The following is a 23,060-nucleotide window of genomic DNA, read 5'->3' as shown; positions in this document are numbered from 1 at the left end:
GATATCCCAAAGCTACCGATAAACATAAAAAGAGGTCTATATATGCTGAAAAAAATTGGAATCCACTTGCATTAAACGAAGTTATCTTACGATAACAAAAAACAAAACAAAGAAGTTGTTAAATATTGCAACACCTATTTTACTTAAATATTTATATTGATCTTAACACCTATTTTACTTAAATATTTATATTGATCTTACGATAACAAAAAACAAAACAAAGAAGTTATTAAATATTGCAACACCTATTTAGTCCCACTAAAAGCAGATAGTGTTGTTTATTTCATACACGAAAAAGCACATCCAACGTACCGAATTTTCATTTGCAATGTTTCACCACTAAATGGGGCAAGTAAGTAATAGAGGTGGACTCCACTGCGTATTTGAGGTTTGAAATTTAACTTCTAGTTTGTTTTTTCGCGTTTCTTTGCTGTTTGGCTAAATCAACAAGCGAACAAAAATCGACAAACTTTTCAGCAGTTCCCTATTGTTATCGACGACAGCAATAAATACCTGCTGTTTGCCCCTATCACGTTAACGCCTTTGGCGGCAATAAACTCACCGACTTTTAGAACTTTGATTAACAATTTGGGGAACCATTGAGCCGAGAAGCACTTTTTGCTACCAAAAAAACCTTTGTCACTAATCTTTTAAGACGGTGGTTCTCAAACTTTTTTTGTTGCGACACCCCTGAACAAGTTTTTCTGGACTTGCGACGTACCAGCAATTAAAAGTTAATGAGGAAACTTATTATTCAAGTTGTATTTATTGATACAACAACAAAAAGCCATGAAACGGAACTATTCTGCGACGCCCTTGGAAACTGAAGCGACGCACAAGGGCGTCGCGATGCACAGTTAAGAACTACTGTTCTAAGAGAATAAAACAGCATATGTCTAGAGGGGTATGTTTGGTTTGGGGCCCTTCATAGTGTTTGGGCAATTTTGTGGCCAAATCGGTTGAGAAAAGTAATAAAAATGTTCCCTTGGTTATGTGGACTGGGTAGCATTTAAATCAATGGTTATCAACCCGTGGTATGCGAACCAATAGTGGTACGCCAGAGCTTTTTAGGTGGTACGCAAACACGTTTTTATCATACTGAATTCAGATCAAAACTTCTGTTTTGGACATTCAGTTGGAATTGCTAACCTTGCTGGTTTCATAAATATGCCAACCTAGTCAAGAAGAGCACGTAGCCCTACGTCATGGTCTACTCATCTAAACAGGGTCTAGGACCTATACTATAGGTGGTACGCCGGGTTCGGGCCGGGTCCGGGCTTGGGTTTATTTTTAAAAAACGGCTTAATTCGGGCCTGACTTTACACTCTGTGTCAGTATGTTTTTCAAATATATTTTACTAACCAGTGGGCCTGGCCTAATGTCAAACAGCCCTAAAACGCCTTGTTTAAGACCAATAGTCTATTGTGTTGGTTGTCTTGTTCTTTTCTAAAGCTTTGATGTATGCGCCTGTGAATCAAACTTACGGGCTTCTCCAAAACGATTCGGGTTCGGGTCAGGTTTCGGGTTTGTACTTTCAGGTTCGGGTTCCAGTTTCAGGCTCATTTACAACTCTGTGATACGCAACGATATAAAAAGTCGTAAGTTGGTATACGATCAGTAAATGTTGAAATGGAGTCGAACAAAACATGCTTTTGTTTCAGAGGCCCCAGATACAATATTTGTAACTAAACAAAAATCATTCGGTCGCACGAGATCAGCAATGTCATTGCCGTTTACTCACTTTATTGACAAGTTATATCACAAAGACGTGATTGAATCGTTTCGTAACGCCACCCTACAATAGTTAACGATTAACGCGCCGCGATTATATAACGAATTAATGACGTCATAAGGTTAGACGTTTTCTGTTGAACAAAAGGAATCTGTTACATTAACGTTATATAAACGTCAGGGTGTTGATTAACTTTAAACTGATACCTCGAATATTTTTTTTGATTTTGATGAAGCTGAATGTTCGGACGATTAATGTAAACTCGTCTGAAATGAAATCGAATGTTCAGCAAAACTTTTTCAGCATCGAAATACTTTATTATACCATACGCAAATAACAACTTTTGTTTGTTACAGATGCACTGTTTGTAAAACACTCACACGATAAAGGTATAAAATGCCTTTTCCAAATAAGCTACAATCCCCATTTTAATCCAACCCTCAACAAATCACGATTTTTTTAGGTATGAATACGATCACAAGATACAAAAATATCGTTGTGAGATTTTTAAGCACGATTTGGGAATTGAAAAGTTTTTTTGGGACTTAATTGTCTTGTAATTTCACAGACAGCATTTACTTCGCCCTTACTTTATACATATTAACTGTAATACAACCTGTACCGCTATCTTATCACTTGCAATTAAAGTTGTAAAGACTTCTGATATAACTTTACTCACACGAGATCTTCACGAATTCTACACAAATAACACCGATACCGTAGAATGATTTTTTTACGATCTTGAAATTTCTCACAACGATGTCAATTAGTATTTTACAACCAGATAGTGTTAATTAAAGAAAAATAAATAAAAAAAAGACATTTTCCGGTGGAAAATCAATAAAAAATACAAAGAATTATAGCACCTCAAATGAACTTCATGATATGGTTGAATAAAATTACTGAGCAAGTAGAATTTTATGCGTGAAAAAAATACAAGTAGAATTTTATGCGTGATAAAAACACACAATCAAAAACGATCGTCAAAGATGCAATGAATCAGTCTAAACGACTCGTGAAGATTTAAAAAATACAAAAATTGCTGGTGATTTTATCTGGCAAACCAGTAACACATGGCGTGAAAATTGCAAAACTTGTTAATTGTATTAGTTATTGGCGCAGGAAAACTACATGGCTTCGCCGATATAAGATACGTTTACCGCTCCAGCAGTGTTGGCGTTTTCATCGGTTTTAGGTCCCAGAGTAGCACCTGAACACCCGTGAGCCATCTTGCGAAAGGGGCCCATGAGTTGCTTGAAAAACAGCACCGTGATGCACACCCCGAATGAAAAGATAAACACAAATATAATCATCATGCCAATGAGACTGTAGGTTAGGTTACGGGCAAGGTACGAACCGAAAATGAAAAGGGCATAAATTAAGACCACAAATCCAATGTAAAAGGCTTGCTTAGTGGCCGAGGCTTCGTTGTGCACGGGAACAGGTTTACCACCGTAAATGGCAGATTCGATTTGGATAAAGACGTAGATAAAGAACCATGAGGCAAACAGCATCATGTACTCTTCGCCAGGAATAAAGAACATCTCGTAAAGTCGCCCAAAACCGGTTTGACCCGGTTCCTTTCCCTGTACGACAGTCCCACATAGAATCAGCACTATAGTTAGATAAGTCAGAACCGGAATGATTCGAAAATATGGGGAGATCTTCTTCCAGAATGGTAAGCTGTAAACCTGTGGATGAAAGTTTTACCATTAACCCAGGTTATTTCTAAATGAGGCTTTAACAATTTTCGTTAAAGGACAATTTTTACTCTTACGTTTCGAACTTGGTCGGTTTTAACCCTATTTGAAGTTTATAGCAGCCGACTGACAGTTGTACATTTTACTTTGTCTTGGATATTTGGCCCCACGATATAACAGTTTAATACTTTCCCATCCGTATCGCAAATAAAAAGTTGATTTAATCTGAACATTAGTGTTATCAAATAAAATATGTGTCTAATCAATGTAATTATAATGGTAAACGGCCACCAAATTGAAACAAATAAGCTTACATCGATTTAAATGAAACAAATCATAAATATTTTAGTATAAAAACGAAATGGGTCGCAAAAGACCATTTCATATAGTGATAAAGGTGCTTTCAGGAACCGTTGTTAATATTTAACGGAGAAAGATCAAGTAAATTAACATGCTGTAAAACAGGAACGTCGGGTGGTGCACGGTCAAAAATGTTTATTGCTTGGCTACATAAATACATATTGGCAAGCAATACACTAGCAAAGAACGCAAGTCTATGTTTGCCTGCGACATTGGACTTAAACCAAACACACAATAGCTTGAAAATAAGATTATTTGTTTACATTTGTAACTCATATTTGTAACGTTATATGTTTAAAAAATAGTAGCACATTTTCTGCCAACTTATGCCGAGAAACTTGATAATTTATTAATATCAAGTAACCAAAAAGCAGACTTTGTGACGTTAAAGTCAAGGACGTTAACGAGAAAGTAAACTCGGTCTGATAAGAATGTATTTGTTTAGGTTGTGTTTGCATATCTACCTAGTGCTTGCGGAATTTTATAGTGCACTGCCAAAACCATATTAAGAAACTTAGGCGTGTAACTCAGCAATTGGTTAAATAGCCACTAGATCATTTGTTATCTTCAGTTACACAACAACAAAATTTTTGACGTAACTCCAGTGGTATGGTTTACCAAAACGTTTTGATAAAAATTGTCAAACAACATATTTCATGTTATCGCATATTTTATGTTTATGTGTTTGAAACTGATTTAAATAACCATTCAGTCACAAAACAATGAATTACAAAGGACAGATAAACCCCTAACAGTGCTGGATTAACCATTAGGCAAAGTAGGCACGTGCCTACAGGCCAGTCAAAAATCCAGTCCACTTTAAAATCAGTAGAACACTGATAATTCTAATTTTTTAGTTGGCAACCCCGATTTTCGGGCCACTTATAAAATGTACCTACAGGCCAGCAGACCCTTAATCCAGCACTGACCCCTAATGTTCTTTGCATTGCATGATGTTGGGAAAGTCACTGTGCATTTACAATTTTTTTAATAGACTGTTTCAGTATAAAGCCCAGGAGGTAAATGTGAATGACAATTTAAATTATCTTGAAAGTGACCCCCGTTAGCATCTATACAGGCTTGGACCCTTCTTATTTTGGTTAAAAAAAATCATGTAAAAAATATAAGAACAGTGAACGGTGACTTTCCGAACACCATGAACAAGGGCATGTAAAAGGGTTTTACCTGCGTAAATGCAAGGACAAATCCGAAGCCAAAGGTAAATATAGGCCAGGCGCTACTTCCACCAGCAGCCACGGGGTCGCTGGTTTGAAACGCTACCACTGTTCCATGAGCAAACACCCATACCTCATTCAGCAACCGCCAGTATCTAGAACAACACAGCTTTTTTATCGCGACAAAATTCTACAACATACACAGGTTGCTAAGGAAAAACGTGCCTGTTTTAAACAAGCTTCAAAATTAAGGGCAAATTTAAATTGAAAGAAATTCTTAAAAAACGTCTATTTACAGAACTTACAGAATGCTGTGAGGCCTTTCGTGCTACGAGCCGGATCAGCATTAAATTTTAATTTTACACACTGTTTTTAAATATTGTTGACCAACAAAAACAAAAGTTACACTTTGTAGAGCTTAACCGAAAAAAATTAAGAGTTAGTTAGTTTATGTCTGTACCACTTTGAATTATTGATAGTAAACGTTATAAGGTTCACTACAGGAAAAGAATTCTTGAGCAAACCACTATTATTTAAAAAAAGTTGTTGTGCTTTTGAAACTAACTCTTTTACATTAGAGCTCTACACTCTACAGGACCCATTTTTTGAACAATTGAAATGCCTGACTGCACAAATTGGTCAGTAGAAAAGACCCTTCTTGTGATATAAGTCGTGCGTTAAATTTTTTTATAGTCTATGCTTATGCATAGTCGCACGTTTGCGACCAAAATAGTTGACCTTGGAAATTCTAGACGTGTGTTCAAAAAGCCGAGTTCACCGTCTGGTTAAAGTGAACAGAAGCATTTCTTTCAAATGCCACAAAAACTGTTGGACTTTTTTTTAGAAACTAAACGGACTGTTGAAAACTAAAGTGGTTTCAATAGTTGGTTTAGTTCCTAGTTGCGTTTCAGTCCATTTTTATATAATGGTGTTTTATATCAGCGATGAATGACTCTTTGCAGACTAAAAAGAAACTTTTTGGACCAATTATGTGCCAGTGATTTTATTTAGTATATAAAATGAAAGCAGGATTTTAACGTTGTCGTGCACAGCCGCGTTTCATTATCAAACCCTAAAACTTGAGATTATTGTGCAAATCATTGTATCCTGCTACAAGCAGTATGGTCGAAAATTTTCAAACCTGTTTAAATGCATGTCCGTGTAGATGAGACTTCCCTGGAGTAAAACGATAGCTGTGTGAAAAAATCCAGTTGTGTGGCCCCAAGTGTTTTCCATTGGATGGTACCAGAACGTGTAGGTAACCGCCCACGAAAAAGCTATGCCGTGGTATCTAGAGAATACGAGTTTGACAAAAATGCAAATATTGAACGCTTTTGTTCACGGTCATTTGCAAAAGCCGATAATTGAACGCCATAACACTGATGTGGCAACCTGTTTTGAAGTAAATTAAACAGGTACTTCAATTGTGTGCCAAATAAACAGGCCAATTTGAAGAGTATGTCATTTAATACATTCAGTAATGTCATTTATACATTAAATAATGTCATTCATACATTTATTGTTCAGTCAATTGCTGTAAACTGTTCTACTGTTTCAATTTAGGACTTACTTTCGAATCAGTTCAATAGGAGCCAAGTTAAGTCGCAGATATTTAGCAAACTTGTCGTCGGACTTGGGATTGGGCCACATCATTATGACACCCCTGTCCTTGTATTCCATGAGAAGAATAAAACAGATCATCATAATCACGGACGCCTGAAAGCAATAAAATACGATGTTGTCAGAAATTTTGGGGCCCGATGATGCAAGCCAGAACCCAGCCCCTAACCGAAGCCCGAATCAGGCCCTAAAGTTGGTGAAAACGCGACAAAAACGATGCCAAGTGTCAGTATAGAACAGGGGTCACCAAACTACGGCCATTTCATCCGGCCCTCGACCACATTTTTTGGTTAGTCAAATCGCATTGATAACTTTAACATTTAAAAATGAATCTACTTCTTACGAAAGTTTTCCTGTCGCGATATGTAGAATTAATATTACCTTGTTTTAAGGGATTACAACGCCCAGGATTGACCCAAAGCCAGTTTGTTACGTCACAAACAATATTACAAGTGTTAAATGTGCGCAAACAATTGCTTTGTTTGGTCACTTGTGACGTAATCTACAAGCATTGCTTGTAAGATGAGACTAAATATACAATTTAATACTCGCATCACCCGATTTTTAACGGGATTATAGAAAGACCATATCTTGGCGCCCCTATCAAAATCGCCTTGCGGGCTAAGTTCCGAAAGACGGCGCTAGGGCATGTAAACTATCCGGCCCGCGCGAATTATTATTAAACTTATCCGGCCCGCAGTGAAAAAAGTTTGGTGACCCCTGGTATAGAATAAAGCCCGTTTATTAAAAAAAGTCGGAACCCGGCCAGGAAAAGCCCGACACGACTTACCAGCACGCTGGTATGGTCAACCTGGAAATCTAATAAATGTAAGTTTGTTTCATCATGACAGTAACATACACAATAATTAAAACATCATAAAAACGCGCTGGCAAAGTTCTATGAGTTTTGTACCTGTGAAGAAGAGATGGCAACGTCTTGGGCTGTTGCGTCATACGTCCAGTGCGTTTGTATCAAGTGAAGAACATGGAATATTGCGTTGACGATAAGAAGGGACCAGTTGAACCAGCGAAGTTTCGTTCTGCAAACATAAAAACAAATCGACTTTAAAATATTTAAATAAAAACGTGTAATTGATTTGAATATTCATTTAAATCAATGGAATTTGCACTCTCGCGTATTAATGACAACGGAAGTTTAAAAAACAAATTTTCACAACAAAATGGTTTAAGATAATAAAATGCAGAATACGTGGTGTTTCAATTACACTTCAAATGCAAATAGATTTAAATCCAAAATCAAATGTATTTTTTTCATCAAGAAAGGAAACCTTTTTTGAATATCGTTGGGAATGTCTAAATAAGTTGTCCGTGTTTTAGTGACATGCTTTCTTGAGAAAAGTAATTTTCTGAGCATTGTTTACATGCTGAATAATTATTTCTATAGTGCTATTAGCATGTCCTGATTAGGTTTCTTGCGTTTGTCTGACCAGATGACAACACGAGAAATTGGTAGGTTGCAAAAAAAGGTGAAAGTGGTAAAATGCGAAACAAATTAGTAAGCCCGAATCAAGCCTGTTTTGTTTCAACTTAGGCCCTACCTGACACCTGACAGAAAAACAAAACAATCCCGAGCAACTCTGAAATTATAGCATATGCAGGAAATTTCTTTCTGCAACCAAAAGCGAATAATTTTTAAACGCCCACCAAAAAAATCTTTTTTACACTAGAGTAAAACAATTTCCCACACAGCCATCAACTTGTGTTTTCTTCGATGACGGATTGGTTTTAAACAGGTAAGCCGGAATTTCGGAAAACTTGACCAGTTTGGCATTACTCTAAAAACATCATCGACCCTTGCAAGGCGGGTTCCCTCATTTTATAATATATTCGTATTGACCATGGTGTGGATGGCGGATTGGACAGAGTCACGCCTGTGCTTACAATCCGCACAATGACCGCCGAATCACGTGCGTTTGATTGATTTCTATGAGTAACCGCTCACACATCTGTCGTCGCTGGTCGCGAAATCAATTTTTATGTGAGAATCGGAAAAGCTCAAATATTTAGACCCTGGTGACCGGATCGCAAAGTTACAGGACAAAGTATGTGAAGTTAATATATATTTCCAATATTTCCAACTGATTTGCTAATGTTAGTTTTTTTTCAAATGGTTGATTTCTGCGTAACTGCACGCTTAACCCGTTTTTGCTCCTTTTTTGTTTTTCAGGGTACAATTTGTGCTCTACTACATTTGCGTTTTAGAATGGCATCATGAATTTTGAAGGTGACCCTTGGTCGTTTATTACAATATAAGTACGGCATTTTTCATACGACGTGGTAAAGCTGTCGGTAATTTCAAAACAAATCTCATTTGTGTAAATTTACGAATTGCTTTCTGTAACTTTGGGTACGGCAGGGCGTACATGCAAATTTCTAAGTATGTACCTCCTTCACAAACTAATAAGCAAACTGCAAACAAGTATGTTAGAAAAAACTCAATACGATCGGTATTTTAAAATGTCAACGGTGCGCATAAAGTCCCAAACGTTGATAATGCTTACGTCATTGCAGGTTACCATGGTGATGTACACAGAGCGAATCGAACTAATTTCGCGCCGTCGGTGGCCAGGTGTTCAACATTGGCAAAATCGTCAATGTAACGTTGCATTAAATGTCTTTACGTGCGTAATCCCCCAGTTTGCGATGATAAATGGGATTAAATTTGGCGTAAAATTGTACCGTAGCAGCGTAATCCACTTATGCGCACTGACTGCTAATTCGTAAATTTCAAGGCCAAATTGATGCATTTTAGCGGCATTCCAGACGTTCTGGACGGAAAATGGCGGAAAAGATTACATATACGCGTATATTGTGAGTTAATACAAGATCATTTTGCGAAATATCTAGTGCAGTATACGTCATTACGTTTGTATAACATGGCGGTCGATTGCGTCATAAATCATAAATTTACCATGAAATAAAAAGAACTGACGCAAAAACAGACTTCAAAATCCTGAACGGAGTATATCAAAAATGTTGATTTGGAGCAAATATGAAAAATATTGGCAATTTGACACATTGGTATCGCCCTAACCAGCATCTAAACGACCCCAAAAATGAACAGTAACGTTTCGCAACAATGTAACGTGTTTGCGTGCAACATGTTTGCGATGCGACCTGCCCAAAGCATTTTTGACTTTCAAATTTCGTGACTGTAAACCAGTGAGGAGGGACACGGGCGTAATTGTGAACGACAGAATTCGATGAGTACATCACGTTTCCATTAATCTTGATTCAGTGGTTAAAGATTGAAAAGTGTATAATTTCACAATAAAGGTGCCACTTTTTATTCTACGTTTGGTTTAAGGCAGGGCTTTCAGTTTATTTAGTCTTGACGGTCCTTTACAAACAAATTTTTGGAGTTTTTGTGCCCCTTCGTGTTTGACCGTGATAATTAGCCACTTACATTTCCTATGAATTGAATTGTAGCTATTCAGAATTTGACATGTAACCTTTGACGATTTGACATAATCAGAAAAAATGTGTGGATACTGTACGTTGAATTTATTGTGCGTATTTGCGATCCTTACACCTATCAGGGGTGGGCAACCTGCGGCCCATTGATAAAGTTGTGCGTCCCGCAGAGACACTTGGATTTCAAATGTACTGACAAACGAGTCCAATTATTATTTTTTAGAAGATTAGTGCGCCCGGTGCTATTTTTCTACTACCTGACAATATGCTGCTAGAATTAAAAGGGAATTTTACTTGTGCCAATAAAGCATTTTTGGTATGTAACGAAGTAAAATGACCTTCTGTTATATTAAGGTTCGGCCCGCGATCTAATCATCGCAATTGTATTTGGCCCCACAGTGATAAAGGTCGCCCACCCCTGGTCCTACATGAAAGACTCCTAGTTTGGTAAGAAAAAGGTAAAGCAGATTGTAACGAAGTGGTGAAACGCATTACTACAATCCACACCCGCTAAGGTGTATAGAGTCATGCCGTGAAACTCAAATGTTTTGTGTCCATCTACTTGAACCGTTACGCGCAGTTCAAACAACAAAATTAGGTACAGTTCGTTTTGGAAACATGAATATTTTTTGGATGTAGTCTTATTCCAGACTTTTAAAATAAATTGGTTGTAAATCAAACTGACATAACTAAATCAGATAGTCACATTTTTTCAGTTAACTGGCAGTTTTTAAGATCATTTCTACTACCCTATGCTTTTGTAAATTACGCAGCCTTTGACAATTAAACTTACTGATATTTTGGTATTCCTTTTTTGCGAAACGTCATCACCAGTTGAGCCCGGTAAATAAGCGCCCACACAAATATCTGATGGGCGCAGTAGAAAAGCCACACGATCGCTTGTGTAAGAGATGAAACTTCGTCTGGAGGAAGCTGCCAGAAGTACCACGTTGCTGTACATTCTCCTTCTGCCCTTCCTGTTTTGATTTAAATAGTAGCAGGATAATGTATTGGGATTGCACAAATTTCACTAAAGTTTTATATTACAATAGAAATGACATTTTAACACATTTGTTGTGCGAGAAAACATTATTACGCCATAATAATTTCCAAAAAATTTTGTAGAAAAATAAGCAAATTTGGACATGTTCAAACAAAAACATCTTATACCATTTACAGATTATGTGTTCGCTGGCATCTACCATATTTATTTAATTGTAAGTCGCGAAATAAAAAAGTTCTTTTTACCATACAGATTGGACGGCTAACAATCGTAGGTGGCTTGTAGTTAAGGACGGTTAGCATTGTTACGTCATTATACGTCAACATACGTTCTGCTAGGTACACATATTTGTCTTACTAATAATTGTACTATGTAACAAAAAAAAGAAGAATTGTGAAACATTAGTATCAAACATCACAACATGTCCATTTTACTATTATTTAACACCTCAACGTGGTGATTACAATCTGATAAATAGGGTAGGTCATAAAGCAAACACAGCAGCATATAGGTTAGATTACAACAATGTTACAGCGGTTTTTCATTCCCACGATTTCGTATCGGTCTCCACAGCACTTCAGATGCACCGCACCGCGGACAAGGGAGGTCAATGCGGTTTTGTAAGTCAATAGCAATACATTTGTCATTCAACATACCTGGAGTCGTAGTGTCGTTGCAACCAAACGGTTCCGGCAAGAATCTTTGTTGTGTGTTGTTAACGTTTTCGTAGTAATATCCAGATTGAGCGTTCCACCCTTTGGCCTCCCCTGAAAAGTTAAAATCAGAATTGATAAAAGCCGAATTGTGTGTTACTGCTGGTACAATAAACAGAAAACATTTCATACCCCAAGCCCACATCCCTCCAAGCCAGGCAATGATGAAAAGCATTGATATTCCCCAGGCAAGCAAATCCTGTTTCGATTTGCCTGTAAAATAATGTAAGCATCTATGTTACAATTACAACGATAAGTTTTAAATTTTGAGTTTTATTTATCCGTTGAACTGCGAATGGGTGAGATTTCAAAAATACTTGGGATAAATTTTATCCTCCTAATCTTCCAAGGGGTAAGTGTAAAAAGGACTGGCGAACCTTCAGTTAAGAAGTTGCAGTAAGAACGTGTGAAAACAAACTAAAATGCCAAAAGCTAAAGCAACGTTGTTTGCCCAATTTTGGGTTATGCAGCAGTAAATGCACGTAACAGGCACATGGACTCGGCTTTGAATAAAATAAATCAAATTCGCATTTGAAACAAGTAAGCATACAGTTAACATGTTTTGTAACAGAGACTTGTTTAATTTTGTGAACAGTCTCTCCAAGACTAACCACCAAAGCGTGAAGAACACTGTAACCACCAAAGTCATTTGTTGCGTAACGGTTCCATTGTTGCCCCACAGTGGTTTTGTGTCACGTAATTGTGTATTTCATTGTTGAAAAGTTACATGATGCTCTCCACAGTGAACTACATGGCTAAAACTAGAGAGTGTGGAGACTATAACGTTGTAATCAACCACCACATATACTGTATTTCGATATTGGTTTAATGGTTATTCAGCTGACTTTTCCAGTTAGGTAGGCGCTCCTTGGTTTTCATTGTAGATTTTTAATTTTTACCACATACATTTCATAGATAAATAATGAAATAAAGTAAAATACTTACCTTTTTTGGCTATAGTATCTTCTCCTGCATTTATTTTCACGTCTTCTGGTAAACTCTCGTGATCAAGGCCGTCCATCTTTTAAGGTTTTAGATTAACTTAAAATGAAACTGGTGTTACTTTTGCAGAATGGTCTATCAATAAAATACAGCTCTTGTTGACAAAGGATCCTGGCCTTTATTACGTAACTATACGCTAAAAATAATAAGCAACGGTGGGCCGTTGTAAAGTACAGTGAGGTATTTTGATACGGCGCTTTAACCTATTGTAACAAAAGAGTAAGAAACCCTATCGCCTTGTGATAAGCTGTAATTTCAAGTTCCAGCAGACGCTTGTTTAGTTCTAATTGTATTGATGCAGTCAGTGCTATTAACCGGGCGTACATTTTAACACTACTTCTGTAATTTAAACTGCCTGCATTTCCATGCAATCCTAACCATGTGTTTAAATCCGCCTTTTCAGCTATCCAATTAGCAAACACTAATGAGTGAACGTACACGCTCCTTGTTAAAAGTGTCTTGTTCCAAGAGTGGGCGACCGAAGAGTAGTCGACCAGCCAACCCTCACGATTTAGCGAGAATGATGCTTTTCGACATTCTGACTTTTACTTTGCTCTATTGATTTAATTTTTTTACATGACATTTTCTGTCTCCTCACTTGCGCTAAATCTACATGTCAGCGACGATGCAAGTCCATGTCAACTACATGATGCGTTACGCAAATCTTCGTTTTTGTCTGTTTTTATTCAGGTATTTTATTTGCATCATAACGATAGCTGTAATTATCACCACAAGGGAATTAATTTAACGAGCGATACCTTCGAGCAGATACAAAAATACCCAATAGCAAAAAAACTTGTGCAAAATCGCGACAGTTAAAAACGTGCCTAGATTTGAGGCATGTATTTCAATAAATAAGCTATGTGTATTTTATCTTAACTTTTACTGCTGAGGTTTCCAAAACGCATTTAAAAGTAGCAAAGCACTGATAGCCTATAAAAAAGCTAATATACATCAGTGGCTTCATTAAATATTTAGGAGCTGGGTTTTTACCAGATTGCTAATGTTGGTTGCTGTCAACCGAATCCCATCAACCAAAGCTCACTAAACAGCCAAGTCGAAAAAAGCACCTTGTGCAGCACAGACAAAATCAAGCCGACATCTCAGCCATGTTCTTAACTGGGGAGTCTTCCGACAATTTGAACGTCTTTTTCAATGACCCGGTTACCCCTCGTCTAAGATTTTGCAACTGTTAAACTTCAGGTTATTGAGGACCGCGCAAACTGAAGAACTAAGATGACTGTATTTTTTTCACATGAATGGAAACCCAATTGTGGAACAAGCCTTAATGATGCGAAAAACCGCTGCGTGGTTTATGTAATTGAACAAGGCAAACGTACTTTGGTAAGCTCTGTTGCGCCACCAAGTGAAACATTTTAAAAGCATTTATTTGCACCGAACAAAAATATACAATTGCACCACAATAAAAAGCAGTTTTGATTCCGGCTCATGCAGCAAAATATAGGTCAAGCACCAATGTTACGTCAAACATTAAGTTGCTAGCAGTGCACATACATCAACATGAAAGATACATCAAAAATGATTCGCAGTACAGTGACTCACACTAAGCCAACACAACAATTTGCACACCAATACGTTATCAAGCAACAAAAAAGGAAATATTTGCGCAAAAGGTATAGATGTATCGAACAAAACGCGGACTATACTAAAGAAGGACCTCAAATTTCGCGTTCAAATGACCTCGCTCTGCACTTCAGCGTTAACGGTCAAGCACCGTAACAAACTGCCAGTGATTGTCCTGGCCTTCGTCTTCCCATTTACAATGCAGAAAACCAGTTTCAGCATTTACCACGATGATAAATCAATTTAACTGCTGATTTGAAAACTTTAATACAGTGTGATTCTGTCATGAAATTCCTAGAACTTTATTTAACTTATAAGCGATACGACTGGCGCCTGCACGGGCACCTGCAATGTTTAAAGCATCAGGACCAAGTTGCAATGCGGCATAAACACCCATCACAAACAAACCACTGTCTTCCTGCCACTCGAGGTCCTCAGTCAGCAAAGGAAGGCCATCAACGATTTCCACTTCACTAATCTTATGTAAATGATGTAAAAGTGGGTCTTTCAGAGAGTCTATGGTACTTCCAGTAGCAAGAAAAACCTGATCAACTTTTAAAGAACCACAATCACTAAGTTCCACCACCCATTTTTTGCTGTTGCTTTCTGTATGTGGAATTGTACTGTTAGTGGAAAAAGCAAATCAGTTGTATGAGAAAGTAATGAAGAAAGTTACCATTACATCGACAATACCAAGAAGAATTATTTTAGGTTTACCCTCAAGTTGTTTTTGTTGTTCACATGACCATACATCAGTATCTTCATGTATTGTTAGTAAGCCATCTTCTATAAGCTTTGTAAGACCCTCATGTACATTAGGTGTGATGCTGCCCCCATTTCTTGCAGTTTGCAGGACTTGGAAACGTTTCTTAAGACAACAATTACATGATAGAATATACAAAATATGACATTCAAGTGCATTTTCGTATATTGACAGTAGTTATTGGGTTACAATTTACTTCAGAACTTGATATCTTACAATAGAAAGTTTGTATTACATGCTTAGCTATTTTTAGATGAAAATTTACCAAAAGTATGCCTACCTCAAAGCAGTGAATAGAAAAAAATTCTGCAAGTTTTTTAAAGCGACCTCGTCCGATCCAGTCCAGTGATAAATCAAACTGACGAACTTTAATTTGAGATCTGCATACCAAGTGTATCTAAAATTGCAACACATTGTTAGCAAACACTCTCAATCTAAAATGAAAGATACACAGTTAACTTATCATTAAATTAAAGGGAACATTGCTTTGTTATTTGGATACCTAGCTTTATATGTACTCAAGAAATGCTACCATAAGAAAACTTTAGAACATTGTTTTGTGCTCACCTGCTTCGCTCCCATCATGGCAGCTTTAATTGCCAAATGACCTGAGCTCAGACCTCCGCCAACAATTAACAAATTTTTTCCCTTCAAATTCCAACCTAATGATGGCGCTTGAGAGTCCAACTTTAGTAAAGCATTAAACATGTTCTCTAAGGGCATTTTACCAATTCCTTTGCATCGACTCTGCTGAATTAAATCACTTGAATGCAAAACAGTCCTATCTGTGTTTGCAACATAAATTTCCTCCGCCCAAATAGGAATATTTTTTAAAGTTGTATTTCCAGTGCTAATTACAACATTTTTGGCTTGAATTTTGCTGCCATCGCTCATGGTAAGAGTGTAAACTCGACATCCATTACATTCAATTGTTTTCACTATATCTAACACTCTTCCCTTCTTAACATACTTTTCTAGGCCATAGTTGCTTACAATGTGACAACAAAAGTCCCAAAATAAGGCTGTGGATGGAATGATAAAGGGTCCGCTGAATTTTGATCCTCGGATACTTCGGGAAATGTCCAACATTTCAGATTCTCTTTTCTGCATTGCTGCAAAGACAGCCAAGCTCTGCAAGTCAAATGCATCTGGATGGACAAATGATGTGGATCTCAGGTGTGATATTCCGAGCACATCAAACTGTTTTTCCCATTGGCTCATCCAACAACCATATCTGTAAAATTCAAAAACTTGTCAAACTTAGCAATGATAAACAGTATAAAAATGGTTTAGACAAAAAACCTTGATTAGCAGAAATAAAACAACTACAACATGTTAAAAATGCTTACTCATCAACAACACATATATTGTGCAAACAACTTTTTTGCTTCTGTTTTGAATTTAAAAATGCCGCAATTTGTCTTGGAGTTCGCTGTATCTGAGGATTGTCCTTAACTTTCGTTTGAAATTTTCCTGCAAACAAGATGGAGTTTTAGTTCTATGCATAATTACAATCAAGGTCTACCATAAATATGAATATGCTGATGGTAAGGCTATACGGGTTGGGGTAAAAGTGATTACAATACTTTATGCTTAAATATCAGAGATAAGAGCCTTTTTTAAGATTAATATTCTTACTATTTCGGTGGGCATGACCTGAACTTGAATACATGTTATGCGTTCACATATGGTGAGTATTACTGTATTACCACCTACATGAGAAAGAGAGAAAAAAAACAGAAACAGTGGTTTGTTAAATTTTTTGCCCAAGCATTTGCATTGATTGTGCAAATTGATACAATAAATTTCGTGATTTGTATGCCTAGACCGGACCTTTTTTTGTTGCGGAAAATAGTCTTTCGTTGTTCGGTCTTTCTTCGTACTTATCGTCAACGTCCACAAGCAGCCGGGTTAACAATGCCAGAGCATGTGGCCCAGCTCCAACAACCACAACGTCATAGGGACCGGTTAAGACCATGAATCTAACAAAACAATTACTTAAAAAGGGGAATCATTAATTATTGTACAAAATGTGAAATAACGAATAAACTTACAATTACGATTCCATCTGTTTTCAGTTGAGATCGAGGGTCAACGTTGTGTTAATAAAAATGTGTACGGTACTTCCCCCAAAATACCGGTTAATTTACAAGACCAATAGAGATTTGCCCCAAAACCTAAATAACTTAAATTTCCACCGGCATCATGTTAAGTGTTGGATACATATGTGATTCTTGCATCGCCTTAGGAAAAATACAGTGTTAACATTTTGCAGTGATCTTAAGTACAAGCTTAAGTACAATATCACAAAAATATGAATTGTTGATAACTTACGTCAAAATAGATCGCATGCTGGGATTTTTCTACTCAATTATTCATCTTGGTGCTACAGAAACGCCGGGTTTTATTCCGACAGGTAATTTCCAATGGTCGGCATTAAAATACAGCCTCAGGCGCCTCTGCTCAGTTGGGTTTTCCCTTCCTTGGTAGAGCCAAACTTGAAATCCAAACAAAGGAACGACATTTTTAAATGGAATTAAGGCAATCAGCTCATGTCATCGATTGCTTTGTTGACCCATTTTTATGCTGGCCAGCGTGACCAAGGGCACTCCCAATGTTTATCATTGACTATTATAATTGCAAAAGTTTTGTTTTTTTGTTAAAATGTATATTTTTTCTTCATCTAAAAGCAAGGGTTTTTGCAGATTTGAAAATGGTTACAATTGCAATAGAGAAATAGTTATAAAGAAAGAGTATTGGCAAACAAATGCCCACATTCGCAGGTTATTAGTTATTACAAACACACTGCTACGCGCGAAATGTTTGCGGCGCCGCCCCTGCGTAAACATATGGCACATATCATTAAGCAAAAAGAAAGAAGTTTTGCTGTATGACATAAGAAAAATATTGTAATTCGGCCAAAAATAGCTACCAGATTAGTAATAAACTGCTGCGACATATCATGAATTGTGAATCACTCGATTTTAGTGGAAATTCGATGCAAATCAAACAAAGCACTTAATTATGTAACAACGATGTGTGGCTGTGACGTAGCCTACACACGCTTGGAAGTTATGTAACACAAATCACAATGGGGTTCAGTGAGTTGTTGTTCCGCTTGCGTGCGTAAATGACTCAACGCTATGGTGACGTAACAACTACAGCAGTCTGGCATTTTTCACCGGGTTGTACTACTACTCTTTGCCGTAGGCACGATTAGGCAATTCCATGACAAGGCGTTTTGTGATTTTCTTGTGATCTTGTAAGCTTTTATGTGGTGTGCACTGGAAACTTAATGAGTACGGAAATGAGGAATTTCTGAATAACCTTGCAGACTTTTAAAAGCATGGCAAAGGAGGATATAGTTCAGGGAGTTTTGGCACAACCTTACTGGTTTAAGATTAAACAACTTTAACGTGCATTATGCAGTGGGTTATTTAGATTGAATGCCACATCCGAAGTTTAACATTTTTATTCGTGTTTTAATTGCAAAAAAAGATAAAATTGGTTGCAACGGAAAAATTGTTGCAAATTTGAAGAAAAATGTTTTTTACAAATGTTCACAACTTTTAATTCCGAAAGTCTTAATCTTGGCCTAGACTTTTATGTTCAATGATAGCGGCCTTGTGGTTCCATTGTAGTACAATAAGGTAACTGCTATCATTCAGTTTGGTTCTGTTGGGCATGACCAGAACTTGAATACAGCTGCATACCACCTCAAAGCAATATGGGTAACATACCTGAATTATTTTCCTGTAATATACAGCCGTTTGGACTTGTCTATTTGCTACAGGCTTCAAGTTCCGCCAAGATGTTGTGGTTTGGATATTATCGCTGATTTTTATCGCTGTGTTTTTGCTTGGAATTTGGTTATGGGGTAGGTGAAGTGAATGCATTTTAAACCACCTTTCAAAGCAAACATTCATGACAGCCGACAGCAAACAAACCTTTGTACTGTATACATTATTTAGGTGATGCGGTGGGTTGGGATGCGCCATCAGGCTACTTTTACGACGACGTTAACTCAACCCAAGTCCGTTTTCTACCCGAACCTTTTGGCTGCAACGACACCACAGTGCCAGGTCAGTAAACAAATTGTCCGCAAAACACACGGCAAGGTCATTGAACCGAGCAGCTACACAAGAGCGACTTGAATACGGCAACGCCTGTAGCGAAAAGAGTATGGCTTTACCAAGTGCCAATTTGCTTGTAATAAATAAGTTTTTTAGTTGTATGTTGAATACTATTGAATACTGTACAGTTTTCAACATTTGAAAACTTGCTAAAAATTATCGCCGCTTTGTTTTGCATATCTTGATTTGCTTGCAAGGCTATACAGCACGTTTTTATTTGCCAACTCACGCTTGTCACGAACGGGTTTAAAACGGAAAGCGCGCTTGAAATTCAATACCACACAAATGTTACGTTTTTCGCCTTTTTTTCGCCAAATGTCAACTTGCTTAGTATAAGGTTTCCTTCTCACACGAAAAAATGAGATAATGCAATGTTGTACCCAGCCAATTTTCCGATACATACAGTTTGCAGAATTGTTTATGTTTAATAATCACGATATTTTTACTTAATAAGTCGTTTTCACGAAACTCTTAAATCCTGCTTTTTAGTCACAATAACAGACACATTTTATTCGTGCAGGGCGATCTGGTGTAGATTGTACCGGACATTGGTATTTCTGGAAGCTGAATCCAGAAGATGTAACTGCCCTAACTCGTGCAATGGTTTGGGTTTTTTATTTAACTCATCAACTCCTTATCTGGGGTTTGCTCTACTGGGCTCAAGTCATTAATTCGATTACCAAGCAAGGAAAGAAATACGGGTATGCCATATTACATGCATGTTTTCCATCGCTAGATATAGGTTGTTTAAAAAATCTGTAGTTTAATGTTCATAGAGATGCCGTATTTACCGGGTAAAAGCACAAGAAATTTTTAAATAATGTTTGAAAAGCGTATTTTTTAACAGGACTGACTTACAATGGTTTAACTGGGCGATGTTGGTGGTAAATGCGTTTTTCCACGTGATTCATCTCGTTCACACACATTGGACTTACGACGGTTTGGCACAGGATGTTGATATGATTTCATCGCAGGTAACCCGCAGATTTTAGCAAGTGTAACAAAAAGTGTGCACTCTACCTATCACCCAGTTCTTTTTTTTATCTTTTAGGGTTCGGTCATAATGATGGTATCTTTTATTGCACTCCTCGAGTATAAGGATAGAGGCATGATTTTGATGTGGCCAAATCCTAAATCCGACGACAAAGTGGCAAATCGACTGCGGTTTAGCGCGGAACCAGTTAGATTAGTTCGCAAGTTAGTATTGGCGCTAAATTTGATAAATTAGAGCTCTTTCTTGCATGTACTAACAGCAGAGTTGTAAGTCGGGTCGGGCTTTTTGGGCCGGGTTTGGGCTTAGGTTTCTTAAAAATAACGGGCTTGATTCGGGTCTGACTTCTCAGTCTGTGTCGTTTAAAAAAAAAAAATTTAACTAGCTAAGTAGCCAGTTGCTGGACATGAACTAACGTCGAACAGCCCTAAAACGACTTGTTTAAGACCAATTGTCCATTGCGTTTGTTGTCTTCGTCGTTTCTGAGGCTTCAATGTATAGACCTGTCAATCAAATCGGGCCTAAACGGGCTTCTCAAAAACGATTCTGGGTCGGGTTTCGGGCTTATACGTTTGGGTTCGGGGCGGGTTCAGGCTCCAAATTCCGTTTACAACTCGGGCTAAAAGCTTCTTAATGTTTCCGTCAAGAACAAAGGCCACTTTATAGTTTGTATTAAAAGACAGTAAACGAAGTATAAAATGTCTGAAAACCAAACGTGGTTTGAGCAAAACAGCTTTTAATCTCATAAACTGGGATCAGGCTGATGAAGACGCCTCGTACAGGACGTCGAAGCATCGGATGATTTCTATGTATCTTTGCCGGATAACCATAGAAAAGTCTATGAAATATGCCTGGTAACGATACTATATTTATTGGGATCAGGCTTATCCAAAAAGCCCCGAAGCATAAGCCGCTCAGTGGATAAAACTACAAACTTTTATTTAGAACATAAATTCCAAACCCAATATCATCCTTTAGATACCACGGCTATGTATTTTCATGGGCGGTCATTTACACGTTCTGGTATCATCCGATGGAAAACACGGTTGGACATATTCTGGGATTCTGCCACACAGCAATTGTGATGCTGCAAGGGAGTCTTATCTACACAAAGATTCATCTCAATAGGTGTGTAATCAAAGTCTACATTAACTAAATGCTTGTTGCAGAAAATAAATACAATGCTTCTCCATTCCTAGATATTGGCGATTGCTCAATGAGTCATGGGTTTTAATTCATGCAACCGTTGTCGCACTGCAAGTAACTGAACCAAATGATGTCCACATGAGTGCTTTTTGGCCGACTTTTGCTTTTGGTTTTGGATTTCTGTTTGCGTTCACTCAAGTAAGATTTGTATCCCAAACAAAACTACGTTATTTTGAGTGATATTTACCAGCGTTAGATGTGCAATCTTGAAAGTCTTGTTAAATGTTTAACCCTGGCTAAACATAACTTATAATAAGAATTTCAATGTTCAAACCGATATATAAATTTTCCAGCTTTATAGCTGCGGGGCTTGTTTCAGATTTGATTACTAGTTTTTAAGTTGCAAATGTTGTATGAATATGTAAATAATGCAAAATAGACTTGTATTCTAATTATACCCTCAGGGACTTTACTACTTCTATGTATTTGCAGGTATTCGGACTTCCATTCTGGAAACGAATTTCTCCCTGGTTTCGACTTGCATCACCTATAATTTACTTTGCCATCATTCTTAGCCTTTGCGGTACAATAGTACGGGATATTGACGACCCTACAAAACCCGGCTTTAGTCGACTCTACGAAATGGTATTTGTGCCTTCCAACATCTACCTCTGTGTTCTTATAGGCTTCGGTTGCATCTGGTTATGGATTTTTATCGACGATAGGGTAAAACAAAAATGTTCAAATCAAACTGAAAGACCTGCACCTAGTAGGCTGTGGAAAGTTGCATACATTTGCATGATATTGTCAGTGTATGCATTTTTCATTACCCTTGGCTATTTGACGAATGACGTAACTGGCTCTTTCGTTGCTTTTATGATTGCTTACAGTGTGTTCATTACGTTCGGGATTACAATTACCATTTTCCTCTTTAAGAAACTGTTCTTCACTGGTTTTCGAAAGCAGGACGTGCAAGAATTAAAAGATCAAAATTGAAGCCTTTGTTGCAATGGTGAATCTTAGCTTCAAAAACTATTTGTTCTGTATTGTTTAATTTCAACAAATGCGTATATATAACCTACCTCTACACCTGAAGCAGAATAAAAAAGTGTGCGTTTTGCTCTTTGCAGTTTTATAAATTTTCGTGATAAATATGCAGCTGTTCTTTCTTAATTATTAATTAAGAACTTTTAATAAACAATTTCCATTTGAATCAGTGTCACTGTGTAGTTGGTATTTTGCTGACAACTATGTAAGTTGGCATTTAACATTTCAAACGATGAAGAACAAGCCAAAACTTGAGACAAGGAAATGGGCCTATTCGGACGAAATGTTCTGGCCAACTAAATTCTAAGTTCATTTACTGCATCACAAAGTATAGAACAAACTTGTTGCAATATGTATTCGATGTATCACTATGCATTTCGTTGATAAAATGAACACAAAGGAAAATGGATCTTAAATGCAAATATTGCGTGACAGCAAGGTAATTTAGTCATAAACTAGAAGTCAAATCCATTATGTGCGCTTCTAGTACTTGTGTTCTCAGTTGGTGTTTGAAGTAGGGTACGTGATTCTTTAACAAAGGGCAATCCCAAAGTATGTTGACCGGTTTGAGTTTGCAGAGAAAGAGCTTGTGTACAAGAGTCGTGCACGTTGTCAATCAGGCTCATATGTTACATAACGTCTGAAGGCATAGACAT

The 23,060-nt window shown here is 37.4% G+C and overlaps 3 protein-coding genes across 4 annotated transcripts; 1 reads left to right on the top strand and 2 right to left on the bottom strand.

Annotated features, from left to right (window-relative positions):
* Window positions 1-2,594: 2,594 nt before the first annotated feature.
* On the bottom strand, window positions 2,595-12,776 carry LOC145233065 (uncharacterized). The gene is made up of 9 exons (XM_080097730.1): window positions 12,684-12,776; window positions 11,871-11,951; window positions 11,682-11,792; window positions 10,816-10,999; window positions 7,501-7,627; window positions 6,538-6,683; window positions 6,109-6,258; window positions 4,978-5,122; window positions 2,595-3,423 (listed from the first exon to the last, which is right to left on the bottom strand). The coding sequence occupies exons 1-9, from the start codon at window positions 12,757-12,759 to the stop codon at window positions 2,860-2,862; spliced, it is 1,584 nt and encodes a 527-aa protein (XP_079953856.1). The 5' UTR covers window positions 12,760-12,776; the 3' UTR covers window positions 2,595-2,859.
* Window positions 12,777-14,110: 1,334 nt separating this feature from the next.
* Window positions 14,111-17,243, bottom strand: LOC145237372 (uncharacterized). 2 transcript variants are annotated; one of them, XM_080100210.1, is made up of 7 exons: window positions 17,142-17,234; window positions 16,921-17,069; window positions 16,437-16,560; window positions 15,655-16,321; window positions 15,368-15,484; window positions 15,042-15,192; window positions 14,111-14,930 (listed from the first exon to the last, which is right to left on the bottom strand). In XM_080100210.1, the coding sequence occupies exons 2-7, from the start codon at window positions 17,063-17,065 to the stop codon at window positions 14,608-14,610; spliced, it is 1,527 nt and encodes a 508-aa protein (XP_079956336.1). In that variant the 5' UTR covers window positions 17,066-17,069; window positions 17,142-17,234; the 3' UTR covers window positions 14,111-14,607. The 2 variants fall into 2 exon arrangements, with proteins under 2 accessions (XP_079956336.1, XP_079956345.1); XM_080100219.1 differs by having other exon boundaries at window positions 14,815-14,947; window positions 17,142-17,243.
* A 970-nt stretch (window positions 17,244-18,213) lies between these two features.
* On the top strand, window positions 18,214-22,570 carry LOC145237384 (uncharacterized). Its single transcript, XM_080100232.1, has 9 exons — window positions 18,214-18,818; window positions 18,881-18,964; window positions 19,059-19,169; window positions 19,741-19,921; window positions 20,068-20,194; window positions 20,272-20,417; window positions 21,190-21,339; window positions 21,411-21,555; window positions 21,850-22,570. Exons 1-9 carry the CDS (start codon window positions 18,815-18,817, stop codon window positions 22,351-22,353), a joined length of 1,452 nt encoding a protein of 483 aa, XP_079956358.1. The 5' UTR covers window positions 18,214-18,814; the 3' UTR covers window positions 22,354-22,570.
* The last annotated feature ends 490 nt before the right edge of the window (window positions 22,571-23,060 follow it).

Source organism: Phallusia mammillata, chromosome 1 (genome assembly GCF_965637545.1).
Source record: "Phallusia mammillata chromosome 1, kaPhaMamm4.hap1.1, whole genome shotgun sequence".
NCBI lineage: Eukaryota > Metazoa > Chordata > Ascidiacea > Phlebobranchia > Ascidiidae > Phallusia > Phallusia mammillata.
Note: the sequence above shows the minus strand (reverse complement) of the source record. Positions and strands in the feature narration are given on the sequence as shown.